Source organism: Dermacentor silvarum, chromosome 1 (genome assembly GCF_013339745.2).
Source record: "Dermacentor silvarum isolate Dsil-2018 chromosome 1, BIME_Dsil_1.4, whole genome shotgun sequence".
Taxonomy (NCBI): Eukaryota; Metazoa; Arthropoda; class Arachnida; order Ixodida; family Ixodidae; genus Dermacentor; species Dermacentor silvarum.
In genome coordinates, this window is record NC_051154.1 from 286,158,307 (window position 1) to 286,179,723 (window position 21,417).

General features: G+C 50.2%; 1 protein-coding gene across 1 annotated transcript; it reads left to right on the plus strand.

Moving 5' to 3' along the window:
• Positions 1 to 14,319: 14,319 nt before the first annotated feature.
• Positions 14,320 to 14,799, plus strand: LOC119441340 (oxidative stress-responsive serine-rich protein 1). The gene has a single exon (XM_037705959.1). It carries the CDS (start codon positions 14,320 to 14,322, stop codon positions 14,797 to 14,799), a length of 480 nt encoding a protein of 159 aa, XP_037561887.1.
• Positions 14,800 to 21,417: the final 6,618 nt, after the last annotated feature.

A 21,417-nucleotide genomic window follows, 5' to 3' on the forward strand; every position in this document is an offset into this window, starting at 1 on the left:
CTGCGCTGTGGTATGCATGGGAATGCCGTTATATTGTACTTCGGATTGGCTCGTTCTCGGAGAACCAGGACGCTTTGAAGACGCGTCTGGCTAGCACCGTTCCACCTGTCACAATGATTCATTTCCTGTTGAAGCAGCACGTAAAATCTGTTTTAGCTTTATTATAAGACAAAAACGTGTTTTGTTTAAATTGAGGACTTATTATTGAATGTCCAATTATATGAAATGTAAAACTATCAGCTGGCCGCTGAAGTTAGAGGACAGACGACAAGATTATCGCTCGCTTTGGGACAACTTATCGTCTGTTCTTGCTTTTCTTCGCTTGATTCTGCATTGTAGGTGAGTAACTATAAACTTTATTGAGAGATGTAATATGGGTGAATGAAAGCCTTTTGTGTATATTTTATTTTAAGAACGCATAATTTGTGTAGCCATATCTACGTTTTAGACGAATCCTAGTACAACACCAGCCACACAAGCCCCGCAGACACATATCTCGTCATTCCCATGACGGCACAGCGCCCTTTAAAGGCTCCCATAGACGGTGGCACCAGATTACCCTCTAGGTGTTATAGTGAAAACTCTATGATCTATCTATCTATCAGTCTATCGTTGTATCTATCTATCTATCTATATATCTATCTATCTATATATCTAACCGCTTCATCGGAAGCCTGGGTCTCTGCGTAGTCCATGGTCGAATAGGTATCGCGCAGGGCTCCTGTGATGAGGGTACGGGGATGGAAACCAGACCAACTTGGATAGCTGGGTGTGTGGCACTGTGCTCCTATGTGCCGCTCTTGAACGAACTTCTTTGACACCGATATGGGTCACTGAGGATGCGGGACTGGTATATGGCATGGGTATGTGGCGCGCTTCCACGAATCTCCTTCACGCTTACATGGAGCGCGGTGTATGTGCCACTCGGTGTGTGCGGCTTTTCTTTTAATGCGTGAGCATTCTTAGGGTACTTGACGGATTTTCGGGGGCCATGTATGTTTGCCTCCACCGGTCACTCGGTGGTCGATTAGGTAGCGCATCGGGCCGCTGTGCTGAGGCAGCAGGGTTCGAAACCAACCATCGGAACTATATACTTGGGTCACTGAGTATGTTGCAACGTGTACATACGTGCCGCTCTTCAACGAATCTCTTTTACGCCGACATGGGTCACAGTGGAAGCGGGATTGGGTATAGGTAGCGCTGTTCGAAAAAAAATATTTGACGCCGGCTTGGAACCTTCGGTATGTGCCATTCGTTCTGTACTGGTCTTCAATAAACCTCTCCGACGCCAACTTGTGCTGGGTACGTGCCATTAGGGGTGTGCCGCTCTTCAGTGAGTCTTTTACGCCAACTCGGGTAACTAGGCACGTACCACGGGGAATGCGCCGCTCTACAAGGAAGACTCTTAAATTATTCCCACGCTAAGCGGAACCGAACCCACGTCACGAAGGCTCCTTAAGGTGAAAATAAAAACGAGGTGAAAAGATTCAAGTGAGTCGGCGTTTCCCGCACGGCAGTTTCAAGTGAGTGTGCGTTCCCGCACGGCTAGTCCACCCGTTCAACATGCCAAATTTCGGCAGTCTTGAGCCATTCAAGGGCGGAGGAAACAACTGGTCCTGCTATGTGGACCGACTCGAAGCATTTTTCGCGGCGAACAATATCGCCGAAGACAAGCAAACGTCCGTAATTATCAGTTGTTGCGGGCAGAAGACGTATGCGTTACTTCGCAACTTGGTAAAACCCGACAAGCCGAGTGACAAAACCATCGAACAGATTCTTTTGGTTCTGGAAACTATTTCCCGAAGCCGTCTGCAGTCGTGCAGCGTTTCCGTTTCAACTACCGAGTTCGCGCGGAAGGCGGATCTATCAGCGGTTTCATTGCAGCGCTTAAAAGCCTCTTTGAGCATTGCAACTTCGGTGCCAAACTAGAAAGCATGATATGCGACCGTATCGTGTGTGGTGTGAACAACGTAGACAGTCAAGCAAGATTGCTGGAAAAAACAGACCTCACTTTCCTGGACGCCGTGCAAATAGCCCTAGCAATGGAAGCAGCAAAAACCCTGAGTAGTATGCGAAGTAGCCATGTGGTCGACTCAAGTTCCCATTAGTTTTTATTTTGTCATTTCCATTAGGTTGAGGTACGTAGCTACCGGCTTCGCGAGCCCGAAGTTCGGGATCGGCCTGTCGCCGCTGCATTATCGTGGCAGCGGCTCGAGCCCTCTTCTCCGCGGCGCTGTCCAGGGCGCTGACACTGGCGTTGACGCTGGCGCTGTCCGTGGCACTCGTCGCGGCGGTGCGGGAGGAGAATGAGAGGAGCGGAGCGCGCGCGCGCGTCATTATACCGCGAGCTACAGTGGCGCCCCCAGCAGAGTATGCAGCGCCTACCGTCGCGCCACTAAATTAAGCTGCTTCGCATTATCGCGCACGGAGCCGCAGGTGTTGGCATTCGTTTCCCAATCCGGAGAGGAGAGGAGCGTCGGAGAGGAGAGGAGGAATGTCGAGAGGAGAGGAGGGGAGGAGAGGAGATGAGGCAAGGAGAGGAGAGGAGGGGGAGGAGGTAGCGCTTGCGCAGTAGGGGTGTGGACGCAGCACGGTGGATAGATGGATGGGTGGATGGATGGATGGATGGATGGAGGGAGGGATGGAGTGACATAGCCCCGACCATAAGCTGCTTCGCATCTAAAAAGGATGCCGGGGAGATTGCACAAGCTAACCCTAACAGCACCTTTTCGACCCACCGCGTCTCGTCAGGCTCCGTGGCCATCACCTGCTATCGCTGCGGGGATGGACACCTTGCATTCGAATGCAAGTATGTGAAGACCGTCTGCAGTTACTGCCACAAACGGGGTCATCTGGCGAAAGTTTGCAACACGAGACGAAAGGACAGCCAAGCCCGAAGCAGCAGTCCTCACAAGCAGCGTTCGTCCACTGCACGAAGTTCGCAGTCGACAAGCAACCGCCTTCGTGTGCACACTGTAAAAGATGAAGATGCCGCTACAGCTTCGCCTTCAGAAGTCTATGACATGTGCCAAATAACTACGCCGAACCGCCTCCGCCGTTCGCCAGTCACCGTTGGCGTTTGCGGCAAGCCGCTCCCCACGGAAGTGGACATGGGGAAGCGTCTCCGTCATTGCAAAGTCGCGGCTTCTACCGTGTCTGCCTTCGGTTAATGTGCAGCCGTCGCAAGTGTTTCTGCGAGCTATTCCGGCGAACGGAAAAAAGTGGAAGGCAAGGCTGATGTCCTTGGGAAGTTTCATGGCAAGGAGGCGGATCTACCCATTTTTTCTGACCGGGGACAGTTCACCTACTTTGCTAAGATGCAACTGGATGCGCGAGCTGGGCATCAGCCTCTCCAATGTTGAAGTAAATATACATGCACTTTCTGACATCAAAAACCTAGTTCAGACTTTGCGGAGATGTTCGAAGAAGGTCTTGCTACGTTCAACGGTGCTGAAGCGTCATTACATGTTCCTTCTGATGCCCCACCCCGGTTCATTCAAGCCACGCCTTCTGCCATATGCCTTGACAGATGGATTCACACAAGAAATACAACGATTAAGGAGAGATTCATCCTTTTTTCCAGTGAAACTCAAGGTGGGCTGCACCTATTGTTCCTGTGGTAAAAAGTGAAGTGCGCATCAGAATCTGTGGAGGTTTTAGTGTCACCATCAACCCAGTAGCGACAGTTGAGAAATATCCAATTCCAAGGATTGAGGACCTGTGGACTGTCTTTGCAGGGGGTGACAAATTCACCAAATTGGATTTGCGTGACGCGTATCAGGAAGTAGTGCTTGATGAGGCCTCCAGAGAGTATGTCACAATTTCGACATACATGGGGTTGTTTCAGTACACCCGCTTGCCTTTTTGAGTGTCCTCAGCTCCTGTTATATTTCAACGTGAGATGGAGAAGTTGCTGAGAGGGCTACCGCATGTAGCCGTCTATTTCGACGACATTCTTGTCACAGTTGCTAATGACGCTGAACATTTCAACAACCTTCGTGCTGTGCTTCGCAAGCATCAAGAATCTGGCCTCAAAGTGAGACTCGAGAAGTGTCATTTCTTTGTGCCACAAACGGAGTATCTTGGGCACATCATCAGTAAGGAAGGCCTTTCTCCGAACGTCGACCAGGTGGCTGCCATTCTGCATGCCCCTGCGCCAAAAGACGTCAAATACCTTCAGAGTTTCTTGGGACTTGTCAATTTCTATCGGCGTTTTTTGCCTAATCTTTCTGCAGTTCTTTCTCCCCTGCACTCTGTTCTTTGTGATGGAAAGAAACTGGGAGTGGGGGCTGGATCAGCAAGATGCATTCACAACCTGCAAGCACCTGGTGACCTCTGCTCCAATTCTCGTGCATTTCCGCCCTGACAGGTCTGTGTGTCTTAGCTGTGACTCGTCACCTTATGGCATAGGTGCAGTTCTGGCTCACAAAGATGCTGATGGCCGAGAACATCCCATTGCTTTTGCCTCACGGAGCTTGTCAAAAGCAGAATGAAACTACAGTAAACTTGACAGGGAGGCCCTGGCACTCGTTTTTGGTGTAGATCGGTTCCACCAGTAATTGTGGGGCATACCGTTTGAAGTATACACATTCCACAAGCCACTTCTCGGACTGCTGGGTGCCAACAAGCCTGTCCCTGTGCAAGCATCACCACGATTGGTCAGGTGGGCTCTCAAGCTATCCGCGTACAAGTACGCACTTGTATACAAGCCTGGAAGAGAACTTGGCCATGCTGATGCTCTAGCAGACTGCCACTACCGAACGACAGCAGCGCATGCACTGCTGACCCTGCCGAGATTTTCATGCTTGGCGGAGGCCTATCCACGACTTCTTTCACCTGCTGTGGTGGCACGAGCCACCAGGAACGATCCAGTTCTGGGTCACGTTGTGCATTCTGTATTGAAAGGAGAGAGCCTCCCAGCTGGGCCAGAGTGGAACCCTTTCAACACAAGAAGCTCAGAACTCAGTCTCAATGAAGGCTGCTTACTATGGGATCAAGAGTCGTGGTTCCAAAATCACTGCAGGCCCAAGTACTTGGAGTATTTCACGCCAGTCACCCTGGTATTTCAAAAAACAAAATGATTGCCGGGAGCCATGTCTGGTGGCCAGGCATAGACAATGACAACGCAACCGCGTGAAAAGCTGCGCTTACATGCCAGGCTCAACAACGGGTTACGCAGCCGGTCCAACAGATGCCATGGCCGTTTCCGCACCGACCCTGGTCACGGCTTCACATTGATTTTGGGGACCATTTCTAGGACACACGTTCTTAGTCATCGTGGATGCTATCTAGAAGACGATAGAAGTCTTCCCTGTGTCATCCACATCTGCAGAAGCTACCATTTCTGCCCTGAGAATTGCATTCGCTCAGCATGGCCTCCCTGACGTAATAGTCTCTGACAATGGCCCTGCGTTACCAGTGCACAGTACCTTAATTTCCTAACTCGAAACGGAATACGCCGCATGCTTGTACCACCGTATCACCCCGCCTCGAATGGTGCAGCAAGAACGAGTGGTACAAACCGTAAAGAACAAACATAAGAAGTCTGGCTCTGGCGATTTCAAAACACAGGTTTCCAGGTTCTTATTTCATTATCGGACAACCCCACATGAAGTAACTGGTCAGCCACCATGTGAGCTCCTAATGGGGAGAGTGTTCAAGACTCCCTTGGATGTCCTGCGGCCTAGTCTACAAGCATCGGTGCTCTTAAAACAACTGAACAGAAGTTGCATGCTGACAGAGGGTCACGGCATGCACCATTACTCCAACCAGGAGATAAAGTGTGTGCGAGAAACTTCCGTACAGGTGCACCATGGGTACCTGCCAGTGTTTTGGATGTCAATCCATCGTCGGCCCATGTCCTTCTCAAGACGGTTCGACAAGGAACCGACACAATGACCACTTGCACCTTGCGCAGACAGCACCGTTTTGTTCTGCTGGCTCAGAAGCTTTTCCTCATCTGGAGCAGCCGCCCATCCATTCTCCAGCTGTCCGGATGTGCTTCATGAGAAAGCACCAGACATACATCTCCCAGCTGCACCCGACGTGCTACATGAGGAACAATCGCCTGAAAGTGTATCTGGAAGTAGCTGTGCCGTGGACAACCCTGTCATGGCTGCACTTGCACCTCCAAAGTTTCGGCGTAGCACAAGAACTCTAAAACCTGTGTCCAGTACTCCCCGTAGCATATATCTTAAGAGGGGAGGAGTGATACAAGTTTAAGTTGCCGGAATGCAGCGCCCCCAAGCAGCGCTGCCTTTTTGTGTTGCTGCTGCGCCATGCCTAGTGGGCAGGTGATAATTGGCCGCGGTAGTCGGCGTTGAGACGCAAATATCATGAGAGTTCATCAGGACTAGGCGTGCTTGCCCGGTTTCTTCAGTAGCTGCGCTTAGCGGGCCAACTACTAGGCGTGCTTGCTTGTTTCTTCGGTAGCTGCACTTCGCGGGCAACATGCATCACATTCAATGAGCCATACGCAATTGTACCACAGTCCTGCTTACGTTCGGCGTGGCCACGGCTCCCTTGTGTCGCTTACACCAGCGCACAAACTAAGCCTATGAACAAAAACAAAGGTAGCGACATTCCTCCTCACCCGGCCTCTCCTTCTCTAGGTCTCCTCGTCTCTCGCCCTGGCAGTTTGGCCGATCCTCCGGGGCGCGCCGGTTCCGCCTGCGAGGGCAGACATTAAAATTGTTGTGCGTTGCGCATGAATTTTTACGGAAATTAAGGCCTTGTTTATTATGTGCCCGTACTTGGATTAATGATGCAACGCTATGAAACTAGCAGAAGCAGATGGTTTTCGTGCATTTTCGGCAGAGTAACTGCGCACTTGTAACTGCGCGCCAGTTGGAAGCCTTTTGAGGCTAGCATCGCGGACAAAGTCATTTTAGTGTCGAGTTCTAGCACAAACATCAGAGCTCTTTGCCGGGTCAATAAGGTATGCGTAATGCACACGATGTTCATATCGTGCACATTACACCATTACTCCAGAGCTTTATTTGAGTGTTATGTCATCCACGAACAGTGTACCTGCAGGCAAAAACACTGCCGTGGCTTGCACGATAAAGCCGCCTTCGCGATTATTTCTATTGCATGATCAGATTCTTTATTGCGCTTTCTAAAGACACTTGCCCGGCAATGAAAGGCTGCGATTTCTCGATTTCTTGGAAACCTGCAAAAAAAACAGAATCGGGACCACAGTACAAACACCAGCGCCAGACTATCAACAGGTGTTTACTTGGAAGACACTTGAATATACCGGGTGTCCCAGTAACTTGGACCAGATTTAAAAAGACCAAAGAGCTCTAGAGAAATCGTACTGACTGCATAGTAGCGACAGTCGTGTGTACCTTACAGCCAGTTTTTTTTTTCATCACGAAATATAATTATTATTGCTTTTATTTAGTGCACTTTTTAATTATTCTTGAATAGCAAAACATGTAAAATTACAAAGTTGTAGGGCACCTGAAAAAAACTCCGAATCAAGCATTTATTTCGTGCTGATAGTGTGCCTGGTTGTTTTTTTTTTCTAAGAAAACAACAAAGCCCGCGAAATACGCGAAATCTGAATAGATGCGCGCTCGCGCGGGGCTACTCAAGCGCTCCCAAGCGAATAGCCACGGATACACGGCTTTTACTAGCGGCGGCCAGCTCGATACAGGGCTTCACGCTATTTAATTGCTTACGGCATCATGAGAACACGCCGTTGACGCATTGATAAGCGTAGTGGAGCTTAGAGAGAGGTTTTGAAGGCGGGGAAAACAGTGACGGTATAGATCTGACGCTTATCGCACCACGCTAGTTAGTTCGCGATACCTCTCGAGCCATCCTACATGACGAAGCCTTGTGCGATGCGGGGAATAAACGAATGCATCCGTATATCTTCCAAGGTTGCTTGGGAAGCAACGCTTCCAACCTGAAAGGAAAAAAATTGCAGTGGTTTTATCATCATATCATCATTCATCAGGCCTATATTTTATGTCCACTGCAGGACGAAGGCCTCTCCCTGCGATCTCTTACCCTGTCTTGCGCTAGCGTTATTCCAAACTTGCGCCTGCAAATTCTTAACTTCATCATCCCATCTGGTTTTCTGCCGACCTCGACTGCGCTTCCCTTCTCTTGGTATCCATTCTGTAACCCTAATGGTCCACCGGTTATCCATCCTACGCATTACATTGCCTGCCCAGCTCCATTTCTTCCGCTTTATGTCAACTAGAATATCGGCTATCCCCGTTTGTTCTCTGATCCACACCGCTCTCTTCCTGTCTCTTAACGTTAGTCCTAAGATTTTTCGTTCCATCGCTCTTTGTGCGGTCCTGAACTTGTTCTCGAGCTTCTTTGTTAACCTCCAATGTTTCTGCCCCATATGTTGGCACCGGTAGAATGCAATGACTGTGGTTTAGTTCTGGTTAAAATTAGTCAAGTAGGGATAGCTACATACCCCGGCGGCGCTTAGGCTTCGCTTGAAGTTAGACATTGCTATTATTAAACTTAGTGGTTTCCCACTAGAATAAGAACAGAGAGACGTTGCGGTCAATCAACGGGTAAAACCAATGGCAGGAGCGGTGGCTGCGCGGCGACCGCGACGAGGGCGAGTGCCGGAGAATTCAGTCCCGTCCGTGTGACGTCACACAGAGGGCGCTTCGAGCGCGCCAGCTGCGGCGGTTTCCAGGAAACGGCGGACGCGCGCCTGTGAGAGTGGTGGCCGCACGGTGACCGCGACGAGGCCGAGTCGCCGAAGAATCGAGGCCCGTGGTTGTGACGGTAAGTATAAACCGCATGCACGCGATCTTGCGCGCATGCGACAGCGACAAGCGACGCGATGGAGATGGCAGTCGCGTTCGCTCGTCGCCTACAAGTCGTACCGCATGCGAGCGACGAGACGAGCGACGACTTTGAGCTACGTCTCCCCGGCGCTGCCGGTCTGAGGGCAGCAAATAATCGCCGAAACTAGCATGACGCGTGCTTTATTAATTTAAATTTATGTGTTCTGGCGTAAAGAGCAGCATAAATATTTCGAAAGGTCTTGCACTACGTTATTATCCTTGCACGTATCAAAATCTAGTCGTTTGCTCGTTCCGTGCGACAATCGACAGTACTTGTCTGATGTATATCCAGTTCCGGCTTCGCGCTATTGGCTAGTCGCTCATAGCACTTCCGGGCGACGAGCGACGAATTCTAGATTTCCAGAACTGAGCGATCGAGCGACAAGAACAAGCGATCTGTTCGCGCGACGGCCCGTTTCGTTGCTCGAAGCCGTCGCTCGTCGACGTCGCGCACAAAATCGCGCTCCTGTGGTTGGGCTTGACACAGAGAGCGCGGCGAGCGCCCGACGGCTAAAGCCCCTATATATATATATATATATATATATATATATATATATATATATATATATATATATTGTAGCGAAGCGTGGAACTCGGAAGTGGGTCGTCCGCTCCAGCGCCTTATAGTGGGTCATTTGCTTCGGCTCTCGAGCGCCACTCGTGCTGAGAGTCCGTGCTGCGCTTTTTCGACTGTCGCCCTGCGCTGCTTTAAGTGCCGTCCAATAAACACCTTATAATATATATAGGGGCTTTACCAACGGCAGGAGCGGTGGCCGCGCGGCGACCGCGACGAGCCCAGTTGCTGGAGAATCGAGAGCCGTGGTGTGACGTCACAGTGTCACAGTGCGGCCGCAGCTCAAAGTGCGGTAACAGCGAAGAGGCGAAAACCTGGCGTAATGTAGCTATCGCTACAAAACTGTCTTTGCAACACCTGATGGACTGTACGAATTCAACGTCATGCCTTTTGGCCTCTGCAATGCACCAGCCACCTTCGAACAAATGATGGACGCTATTCTGCGGGGCCTTAAGTGGAAGTCATGCTTGTGCTACCTTGACGACATAGTCATATTTTCTTCAACATTCCAACTACACTTGGTGCGCCTAGTCGAAGTTCTGAGCGCCTAGACGAACTTCTTGGCCACGCATCTTACTTCCGGCGCTTCATATGGGACGCATCTTACTTCCGGCGCTTCACCGACTCCTTCCTTCAGGAACTCCATATGTGTGGTCAGACGAGTGCCACACGCAGCCAGAAATGTTTTTCGAGGGGAGGGGGCCAACGACCCCGAGCGGGGGGGGGGGGGGGGGGGGGGGGGGGAAGGGCTAGCGTCAGCTTTCCTCTATGTGCCGTGGTCGATCGTAAATATCGGTAGTTTGAGCAGACTATAGATGTATTTCAAAGATATGGGACCCCCCCCCCCCCCGCGTGTGCGTGTGCTTGTGACGCTATTAAGTAAAAGTAAAGTAAGCACAGTAAAATACAGTATGTACGAACGACAGGTATAATGGGCGTTTCGAGCAACTAACGGTCTCTCATTGCACCACTGAATGGACGAGTCTTCGAACGCATCATTGAGACGACCCCGCCCGACCGGAGACGACATTGTCAATCTCCGTTAAGCGTAGATGGCGTTGTCCTCGTCGGTGCGGAGTGCATTTCACAAGTCAAGGATGGCTATACACGTGAAAACGCACGTGTAACCAGGCTATACCTACTCTGATAGCAATAGCTTGCTCGCTGTGTCTTTGCGCGACAAACCTTAATACGCGACAAAACGCGCAATTCTTTTTCTTTTTTCGAAGCTTTCGTCGCCCTACTCCCTCAAACGAGCGTGTTGCATTTCCTGCGTCAAGTGCATAGGCCGCTGAGTCTTCCGCTGTGTGCGAGCGTGCAGCCGTCATTTGCCTTTACGTCAACAGATTCAGAATTCACACCTCACCTCGCACCTCACAGAAATCTCGACTGATCGGCTGCACTAGTGATTCAGGAATGAAATCCGGTCTGTTCAGTGCATAGTGCACATAATCAATTTCTCAGGAGGCGTGAACTCCGAGAGAACTGTCAGCGCCTGCAACAAGAGCTTACTTACGCTGTACTCCGCACAGCAGTAATTTCGTGCTTGTCGGCTGTCTGTTTCGTGTATTCTGTGCGAGTCGGTGGAATTTCCCTGCTCGCAACAACCCCTTGGTGTGTACGTTGGTGGTTTGGCATTCATCAACACAACAGCAACAGCCTTGAGTAGGGGCGCAATCGCTCCAGAATGCGGCGGCCACCGCATTCTCGCCCAAAACCTCACAGCGTGCCAAAGCCTTGACAAGCACCGCGACACGTCTTTCCGTATGCAGAGATGATTCACTGTAAATTAGCAATCCAAACAGAAGCACCAGGAATGAAATGGTGAAAGTAGCACCGTTTTTTTTTTTAATCATGTCAGCGCGAAGCGACGAGAAAAAGGGTGGGTAGGGGGGGGTGGGGGGGGGGGGAGTGGCGCCACAAAAAAACGGGAAGGGGTTAAACCCCTCCCCCCCCCCACCCCTAGCTACGCTCCTGGAGTACCAAGCGGCTTCTGACACTGTTAAGCGTGCCCTCATGTCTGAGTAGTGCTTTGTCATTCGATGACACCACACCCACTCTACTCCATATTAACGCCAGTGGCCATAGGATCGGCGGTGTTTTTTTTGCAACGTCAGCGTTTTGAGGAACGCGTGGTCGCATACGCTATTCGAACGCTAACATCGGGCCGAGGCCAAATTAGACAATCACTGAAGCAGGCGTATCTCGCCGTTGTTTTGGGCCATACAAAATTCCGACCTTTATTACACGGCCGACACTTTACGGTCGAGACCAACCACCACGCCTTATGTGGTTGTCGACGTTAAAACATTTGCTCTGGAAGTCTAGGCCGTTGGATACTTTGTCTGCAGTAATATGACTTCGACGTACCGTACAAATCCGGCAAGAAACCACCACGATGCAGATGCTCTCAGCCGCTGTTCGATCCCACCGCCCCAGGTCCGATCCCAACCGAAGTTCACGCTGATCCCACGGTGTCATCTCGGCTTTCACAAAACCTATGAATGCATCCTGCAGTTGTTTTTCCTGGAACAGGACTTGCCACTGCGTAGCTACATACGTCGCTTCTTGCTCGCTCTGCCAGCGCCGCAAATGACCCACTTCACCTCCGGCTCGACTGCTGCAACCTCTTCCCCTGTTCAGAAGCGCCATTCGCAGTCATCGGGTGGACCTCTACGGACCATTGCCATTACCAGCTAGCGGCTAGAGATGGATCGTCACTGCAGTTGACCACTTGACCTGGTACGCCGAAACAGCTGCGTTACCGTCAGGATCCGCGAGGAGATTGCGACTTTGTTCTTGGAAGCCATCTTTCGACGACATGGAGCCTCCTTTTGACGCCTCCTTTTGAGTGACCGTGGCAAGGCGTTTCTGCCGAAGCTACTCGAGGACGTCTTCCGCACATGCAACACCATCCATAAACGACTACCAGCTACCATCCTCAGACTAATCGCCTCACAGAGCGCTTTTATCGAACTCTCTCTGATATCCACGTATGGTAGATATCCTGATATCCATGAAATCCATGTACATCAACGCTGACCACACCAACTGGATACCATCCTGCCATTCATGACTTTGCCTACAATACCACTGCACAGCGCACTACTGGCTACTCACCGTCTTTCTAGTTTACGGGCGTCAACCGACCTCTCTCCTCGACGTCTCTTTTTTTTGATGTCCCCATGAACTCGTCAGCGTCAGTGAGTGAGTAGTTAATATCTCGCCTTGCCGCGTGTCGCCATCGCACCCTCCTCAACACCGAAGCAAGTGAACAGGTGAGGAAGACTCGCTACGATGCATTTCACCGTGCCGTTCTGCTCAACCCCGGAGATGAAGTGTTATTCTGGACACCCACTCGAGTTCCTGGCCTATGTGAAAAGTTTCAGTCACGTTTATAGGGCCCTATATCGTGTCGAGCAAATTCGCCAGTGAACTACCGCGTCACTCACGCTGCCTCGCCTTCCGATGGGCGCTCCGTGGCACAGAAATCGTCCACCTTTCGCGCCTAAAACCATTCTAACGGCGTACCGCACCGCTATAAACAGCGGCCAGGTTAGCCACTTCCGCGCGAGCAGGAAATTAGTGTGAGCACAATATTCATCCTTCATCTTCTTCACCTGTATATTATCATCATCACTGTGTGCGTCATCTTCGTTCAGCGCGTGGCTCAGCCGAATAAAGGCGTCGAGAAACAGCTGTCCAGCTGCCTTACACTACCTTTAGTTTAATTCAGGGGGCTTACGCACAACAGTGGAGGGACACCCCTGAGCAAAAGCGAGATCAGTGCAGCTATGTTGTTCTCCGATGAGGGAAGCTATTCTGGACATTGTAAAAATCCGCCATGTTGTCACGTATAAGTGACGACGAAGAACACAGTCAGTCAGTCAACAAACTTTATTAAGGTCCTAAGGAACTACTAAGTAGTAGTTGCGGGCCGCTTTCACTACGGGGCCGGAAGACCATGGTTCTCCGTCCTTTCGCGGGCCAAAACTGCGCATCACAAAACCAACTCTTTATTGGGCGATCTTGTGCCCCCTAAAAGCAAGTCACCTTCAAAGCACAACGATACGGGAGAGCATAGTCGGCGATCGTCGAAAATATGATCTGTGGGTCAAGCGCATCGGCTTTTATACACGCCTCGTTGAAGGTTCTCGCCTAATCGCTGCAGTGGTGCTCCGTATACCTTCCAGAAATTACACTATTCGCGTGGCGCATACAAGCTTATCACACGAGGTTCAGCGATAAAATACACAACAGATAGAAACAACGATAGCATTCGAGTAAGTCATAATCATGCAGGCGCGTCTTGCGCTGAGCGATAACTTTAACCTGTTTGCGGGTGAAATGTGGTCCCCGGAAAAAAGGATAAACAAGTACACGTGTCAGTATTGTCAAATTTGCCAATGACGGCATTTTTCGTCAATCAGAAAGGCCGTAACAGCCCTGTAGGCTTGCCACGTCCAGAATGGCACCCCCGTTTGATTTTGCCGTAGGTATGATGGCGGAATGGGCGGGCGCGCTTGAATTTGTACTATGGTTGGGGATATGACTTGAACGGGCACTTGCAGCACATACGCCCGTCCATACGATGAAGCCACTCAATTCATCGCATCTCCTTTTCAAAAATCTCAATCTACCAAAGTTCTGCGCTCGCCCATTCTAAAGGTCACATCCGACATCAAAATGGCAGTCAACCAGCTATGGCGTCCATCGTAAAAATGCGGGAAAGCAAATAGCTAGTGGTAATTAAGTTCTAGTTGACTTGCACCATTATTTATATTCATATTTTTGCCTCTCCTACCACCCACTTTCGTCGAATAGCCCGTAGTGGGTACGTGCCAGTGGTGTAAAGCAGCTGCCGGCATCACGCCACCACGCGCAGTGCGTGACAACCGGCCGACGAGGCCTGACACGCAAATGGCAGCCGCTCAAGAGACAGGCGATTATGAGCAGGAGGACAAGAGCAACAAGCGAATGCATGGTTCTCAAGCTCTGGTAGACGACCTGCACACGGCCATCAAGAAGCTCAGAGTTAACGCGAAGAGCGAGGACCACCCAGTTGACCCGGGTCTGCACAAACCGCGCCTGAGAAAGCACCACCTGTCAGGCCGGTCGCGCAAGTCACGGCTGCGACGTGCGTCGAAGAGCCTTTCTGAAACCAACACCACCCCCACCTTACCAGGCACCTCCGACGACCAAGGCGACAAGACCTCCGCCCGACGCCCCATGGTACGTTCCGTGAAAAAGACATCGTCCGCCCCGGACCTGACGGGCGCCCCGGATCAGACGGGCCCACCGCAGGATGACACGACCGTCAACGAGCTCGCGGCTTACTTCGAAAACCTCGTTCACATCCCGCGAGAGATGTCTGCGATGGCCGAAATGATGTACACCTAACAACGCGGGAGCGGCCATGATGCACTACCATGGAGAGGAAGTGGACTTCATTTCCATTATTTTCCGCGGTGAGGTCAATAAATCGCGAGCTCACCAGAGGCTGCAAACTAACAGACTAGCGTCTGTCTACTTTGTCCTTATGTCTTGTTCCTAGGCGTTGTAAATGCGTCCTATGATTCGCAAATCCTATGCTACGGGCTGAAATTGGCTGGCCGTCAGAAGAACTTAACTAATCTAACACAAATGTGATTTCAAAAAAATTTTTCAAACGTCCTTGACAACTAGCCCTTAGTATATAGACACCTTGGGCATGCACTGTTAGCAGGAACGCGCTATCGCGTGATTTCGCGTACTATCGGCGCATTGTAACGTACAGGCGCACTTCGAAAATGTGCCACGCAGGCGCACTTGGCATAAAGCGCCAAACAGGGCGTCATTGATCTGTCGCCCCAGACTGCACAGGATTGCCCGCGGCGCTGCTTTCAACTAATGAATGATGGCATACGCAATATCTCGAGGCAGTACTGGGAAGTCCGCGACGACAAATCCAAGAGACCCACTGTAGCCATAACCTGATTCACGTCATCGGAGCTCTCGTGCGATGTCGGCTATAACATCATCGGAGCTGTCGTGAAAATTCTGGCGTCTTACGTGTCAAAACAACTGTCTGTATATGAGGCACGCCGTAATTAATGTCCGGATTAGATTTGAGCACCTGGTGTTCTTCAACGTGCACGGAAAATCTGAGTACACGTGCGCTTTTCCATTCAGTCCCCATCAAAATGTGTCCGCCCCGGCCGAGATCAAACCCTCGACCTAAAGCTAAGCAGCACAACGCCAATACCACTGGGCTACCGCGGTGTATCGTGCCGGCTGCTCTGCTTCTCATCTTCTGTGCGCTGCCGGACAAAGAGAAGACATCTATACCCTGTGGAGGTTCTCTATACGTCAGTAACTTATACAGCATTTAAACATTTTTAGAGCACCGGACGTCGCAAAGAAATCGCCACTCTCGCGCAAATCGCGAGAAAACTTTCAAGATCAGGAATGATCTAGATATAATGTGGTGCAGTGCAGATCAATGAACCATTCGACATTTCGTATCATTTACAGGAAATAACAACATACGCTGCCTTTTCGAGTTCCTTCCTCTACACGATTTGCAAGAGCTGCTGTAGGTGGTTCATGCAAGATTTTGTCTGTATTGTTTATATATATATATATATATATATAGAGAGAGAGAGAGAGAGAGAGAGTCTATTGTTTTCTGTGCGCTTTGTTGTTATCCGCCAACGTTAGAAAGCGAGCCTAGCAGATTGCACGCGAACCATGCGATCGATGGTAGCTTATCAACGCCACATGAACACTGACATAATCTGTGCCTGGCACATAGAATGCGCTAATAGCACGCGAAGCCATGCTCTCTCATATTCTCGCTATCAATGATTAAGATAGTACTGCCGACCACAAATGTTTACAGGACATGAGATTTGCGAAAAAACAAAACTGAAGTTACACTATGCTTTCACAGGTATACATAGCCTCAAGTTCAAAGTTACAGTCTGTAGTAGTTTTTACGACCTGCATGGTGTACCATTAAATCATAAGCGTCATGCCTCAACAGAACAAAGTTACAGATGAGGAACCCACGTCCCAATAATTTTTGCGGCCGACTGTACACCAAGAAGAGCGTCAGCTGAGATCTAACCCTGCTCCCCCGAGGATTTCAAAATGCAATCGAAGGTTCCTTGCAAATTTGAATTGCGGCTTTAGGATATTACATCAATCTTGAAGGTTCTACAATCTTGAAGGATCTACAATCTTCAAGGGTCTCACTACAGCGCCTGCAGTGGGGTTTGCTCCATGCTTACAGTTTAACTTCTGTAGCTCTACTCTCCTGCGTGTAAAGATAATTTGCGAACACATTTACGAACATAACCTTCAGTGATGCCAACTGCGGGATGTTACCGAAAGTTATGTTCATCCTATATTACGCCCATACACGCGCTTCCAACGTTACTTGCAGTTTTGTAAATTATTTGCGGGCTTCAGGATTTCACCAGACACACACTGAGGAACGCGCCGATGTCTACACATACTCTGCTCACTGTCTGCACAGTTTTAAAGTTGCGAAATTTTATTCGCGAGCTCGGTAGTCTGCATTCGGGAGAATCCCTCTCTTTCATATGTAAGTGCCGCGAGGTGCCGCTGGAGGATCGGAGCGACCACCCAAGCTCCGGGAAGAAGAAGTGAACGGGTGCACGAGCACGGCGGCAAGAGTGGCGATCTCGCAGCGTTTGAACCAGGTGGGCAGCAGTTCCGAGCTCCTGGGGTGAACGAGGCGAGAGGTCCTGCAGGCGAGAAGTCCGTGGCAAGGTGCGGAGGATCGCCGAGCCGAGCGTGGACGAGGGCGTCCCAGGATCCAGGGCTCCTGCTGCCAGTGCTCGAGACGCTGGCTGACCCGAGCGCCGTCGGTCCCTGAGCTGTCGCACCTGAGCTGTACCGAGCAGCGTTCGTCTGGCACAGGTGTTGCTGTGCTAGACGCGGTCCTCACGTGTGACCGCCGCGCGTGGATTGCGAGCGGCGTACGAGCTGGGCACCGAGGCCGTGCTGCTGGATAAGGCGTTCCCTGGCGGCTGCCGTTGCTGCTCCTGAGCCTCCCGAGCTCGAGAACCGTGCTGGACGGGCCCTGAACGTGTCGTCGTCGCAGTCGGCTCGAGCACGGGTGAACCCGCACTGCCGTGACGACAGAAGCGTGAGCCTCGAAACACGGGACTGTCTCAGCCCGTTTATACTCGTGTGTGTGTGGACACACTGACTGCCATTACGCAGATTATCAACTCTCTGTGTACACATACTTTTAAGATTCTTTTTGATTTTATAAATGCTCCAAAACGACTCTGTCTTTCTTCCGCATCACTGCGCACTAGCGAAAGTGCCGAACAGTCCTTAAACACTACACTGTCATAATCCCTTTTGAAACATTCTTTTTGTATACTGCGCACTGCATTCTCCGGCCCCGCACCTTGTCCAAGCTTGTGCCGAGTGACCACGATGGGCTCACAGTTCCACATGGCGGAAAACAAACAGTGCGAACAGCCGAAGAAACGTGAAGAAGGCACCGGAGCCTGCATGTTCTTTCTTGTGTATTCCGTTGTTCACGCCTATTGTTTTCCACATTGTTCAACACCCGCCGCGGTTGCTCAGTGGCTATGGTGTTGGGCTGCTGAGCACGAGGTCGCGGGATCGAATCCCGGCCACGGCGGCCACATTTCGATGGGGGCGAAATGCGTAAACACCCGTGTACTTAGATTTAGGTGCACGTTAAAGAACCCCAGGTGGTACAAATTTCTGGAGTCCCCCCACTACGGCGTGCCTCATAATCAGAACTGGTTTTGGCACGTAAAACCCCATAATTTAATTTTAATTTTTTCCACATTTTCAACGTTTACCAAATCACTCAGTTTTCGATTCTATAAACAAACGTCCTTAAGGTTGCTGAATAGCTGGGGCTCCTCTTTATGATGGCGCGGTAGCATCTGTAACTACTTCCTGAAGCGTGGAGGGACGAAGGACAGGCACATGGCGCTTCCTCGAAAGGAGCCTCTCCTGCGTTCTGTCACCCACAATAAGCCCCTGTACTACTAAGGACAGCGAATTACGATGACAGCTTCATCACATGACCAGGTGAGTGAAGCAGTGACCTCCTCATGCGCTTTAGTACGTGTTTTGCTTTGGACTCGTCGCTATACAGCCCCTCTCTACCACGTCATCGCTGGACTTTAACAAGCACAGCGTATTCATCGTAATACGCGCAACCATCCTTCGTAAGGGTATGTAAATATTCGAAACCTTTCAAATAATGAATCGAATAACGTCCTATTCGATTGGGCCCTCGAAAATCCGAATATGTTTCGAATACTTCACGTCGTCGACAGTGCGTGAACAAACATAAAATTTAGGCAAAAATATCATCTTTCGTCCCATCTACAAGGGACATGGCGTACTAGAGCACACTGCGTAACTCAGACAGCCAGACTTTTCGGACTTAACACGATCACTCGAAATAAAATGTTTAAACACGGCATTCGGTAGTGGGTACAGTTTGGTATACTATTTATAGACGCAGCTGACGGCTGACATTTCTGATTTGGTCGCAAAGGTTAAACTACCAGTTTCCCGCTCAATTTATTCGGAACGCCAGTCAATTTAATCCGAGCGTCATTGAATTTCATCTAATTGCTAGCCATTTTATTCCCAGCTCAAATCAATTTAATCCAACCACCAGCGAATTTATACCAAGCATAGCGTCCTTCAAAAACCGGCGAATGTCACGGCGACCAAAATTTTGTAGCGTTACCTACACTGGCCTAGCCAAGCCCGTTTCGCGCGGCACATCAGGAGCCGTGCTGCGCATGCGCAAGGATCAGTGATGTCACACGGCTTGCGCACCGGGGCCACCGGAGCCGGCACCTCTCGCGCACTCCGACGCCGCCGCGCGCGACTCACCGCCGCCGGTCTGCGCATTCCAGAGGAGTGACGTCGTAGCCGTGGTAGACGCACTGGCGCCGGCGCGTGCTCGCTGTGCAGTCGCCGTCTGACACTGCGCTGGAGCCGCTGCGCTTCTGACTGGCGTTTGTGTGTGTCATTGGAGCAGCAGTAAGCATGACAATCAAGCTATTCCTTGACAATCTAGACAGCCAGTAAAGCTAAGAATAATCAGCTGAACCTATGCTAACGCTACGTATATCCTGGCATAGCCGAGCTAAGCCACTGCAACATTTTTCTAAAATGTTAGGGGTTGATATTTTTTATTGAAAACAAAAGGGCAAGGCGGGGGACCCACAGCGTTCCTCCCACGTGACAAACTACAACCTTTGGACGCTTTTCTTCTTCGTGTATTAGAGCGACTCAGAAGACAAATTCTCGCATACAAGTGCGAGTAAATTTCAGCATTTGATCATTAGGAGTTAGTGACACAGGTACAATGTCGTCATAAGTATCAACCGAAACACCAAAGAGTGACTCAGTGATGATCACTAGGCACTGATAGGCCTTTGGTCACTAGCGAATATCAATCACTTTTGCTGCCGCTATCGGTATACCCTTCTATCGAATACGTCGTCTGTGACACTATTCATAATCTCATGAAATTAGCAATTAACTGCATGATACACCTAACTGATTAGGCCAGGTCACTAGTGATAAAAAAGTTACTATGCTCAGTTCAGTGTTCTCACTGTTTTAAACACCATAACGTCATGGTTATAACAAATGAAATGTTACAAAACAAGTGATTCAAACACGCCTATTAGGAAAGGAACTGGTGTGCTCAAGTCATTAGAGATTATGAATCGGTTACTTTATCTGCGAGTGGCAGCGTTCATTCGCACATGTCGCCATTGTATCAATCGAACTGTCATATAATGAGCATTTTTGTTACAATTTCCAAATGATAACACCGAGTCATTAGGACCACTAGTGATGCGCTTGGTTCGGTTCTCACCTGCTTTCATGCAGCGTAGCATCATGGATATCAAATGAAAAGTTATTTAAGCGACGATTAAATAATGATAATTCAAAGACGCTGAGACTAAGTCACTAGTGATCACTAGTGACTAAGTCACTAGTCACTAGTGATCGTCTTTTTCAAGGCAACATATGCTCTGCATATATCGCCTTGAAAAAGACAAGTCCACGTGTCGAAACGTTGGCTCCTGCTTTCACCTTATTCTCATTTTGCTCGTTAGGCGTTGGTGTTTGACGAGCAAAATGAGAATAAGGTGAAAGCAGGAGCCAACGTTTCGACACTGTGTCCACCTCTCTCTGTGTCGAGCACGCGCCAGAGAGAAATATTGTGGCGCCAACTACACACTCGCACTTTTCTTACCCCACGCACTTTGCACTTATTCTTTCCCGATACATACCCGACACCCAAGTGTCGCTTCTGCCCTTTCCAGACAGCAGATCTCTCCCATATAATCTGGAAATGCCCCATCAAATATCCCCCCCGCAACATCAAACCATTAATTAGTAGCGAGGAGCTGTGGGAGACTGCCCTGCGCAGCTCCGATCCCACCCTGGAGGACCGAGTCCTGAGGTGGGCTGAGGAGGTAGCGGAGGCCTACCACAACTGGTAGGCGGATGTCTGGCAGCAGAAGGTGCTAACACTGGAGCACACAGGCCTCCCTCTCTCCCCCCGGCCCATCCCCTTTCTTAAAAAGGGAAATAAAAGTTCATTCATTCATTCATTTTGCTCGTCGTCTTTAATTTCCATCTCCCTCCTTCCCCGTGTTTTCCCAGCTTCAGTATGACAGTGGTAGCTTTCATTCGTGCATATCGTCATTGGTATCAATGTAATTCCTATAAAATGAGCACTTTTGATATCATTGTTATATTGTCACCCAGCTAGTACAGCTAGAATAGTTGACCAGCAACAGATAGGCAAAAAAAAACACGTCAGCCTTTAGCAATGGCTGGACCTCGCAGAGCACGCGCGCAACCACGAACTTCGTCGTTCTCGCCTTAAGGGGCCAGTGTCACCACGTGCCAACTTATTTCGCGTCATTTCTCCCCTCTCAAAAGCGACCGATCCGGCCGCTTCAAGGGCAGCGGGCG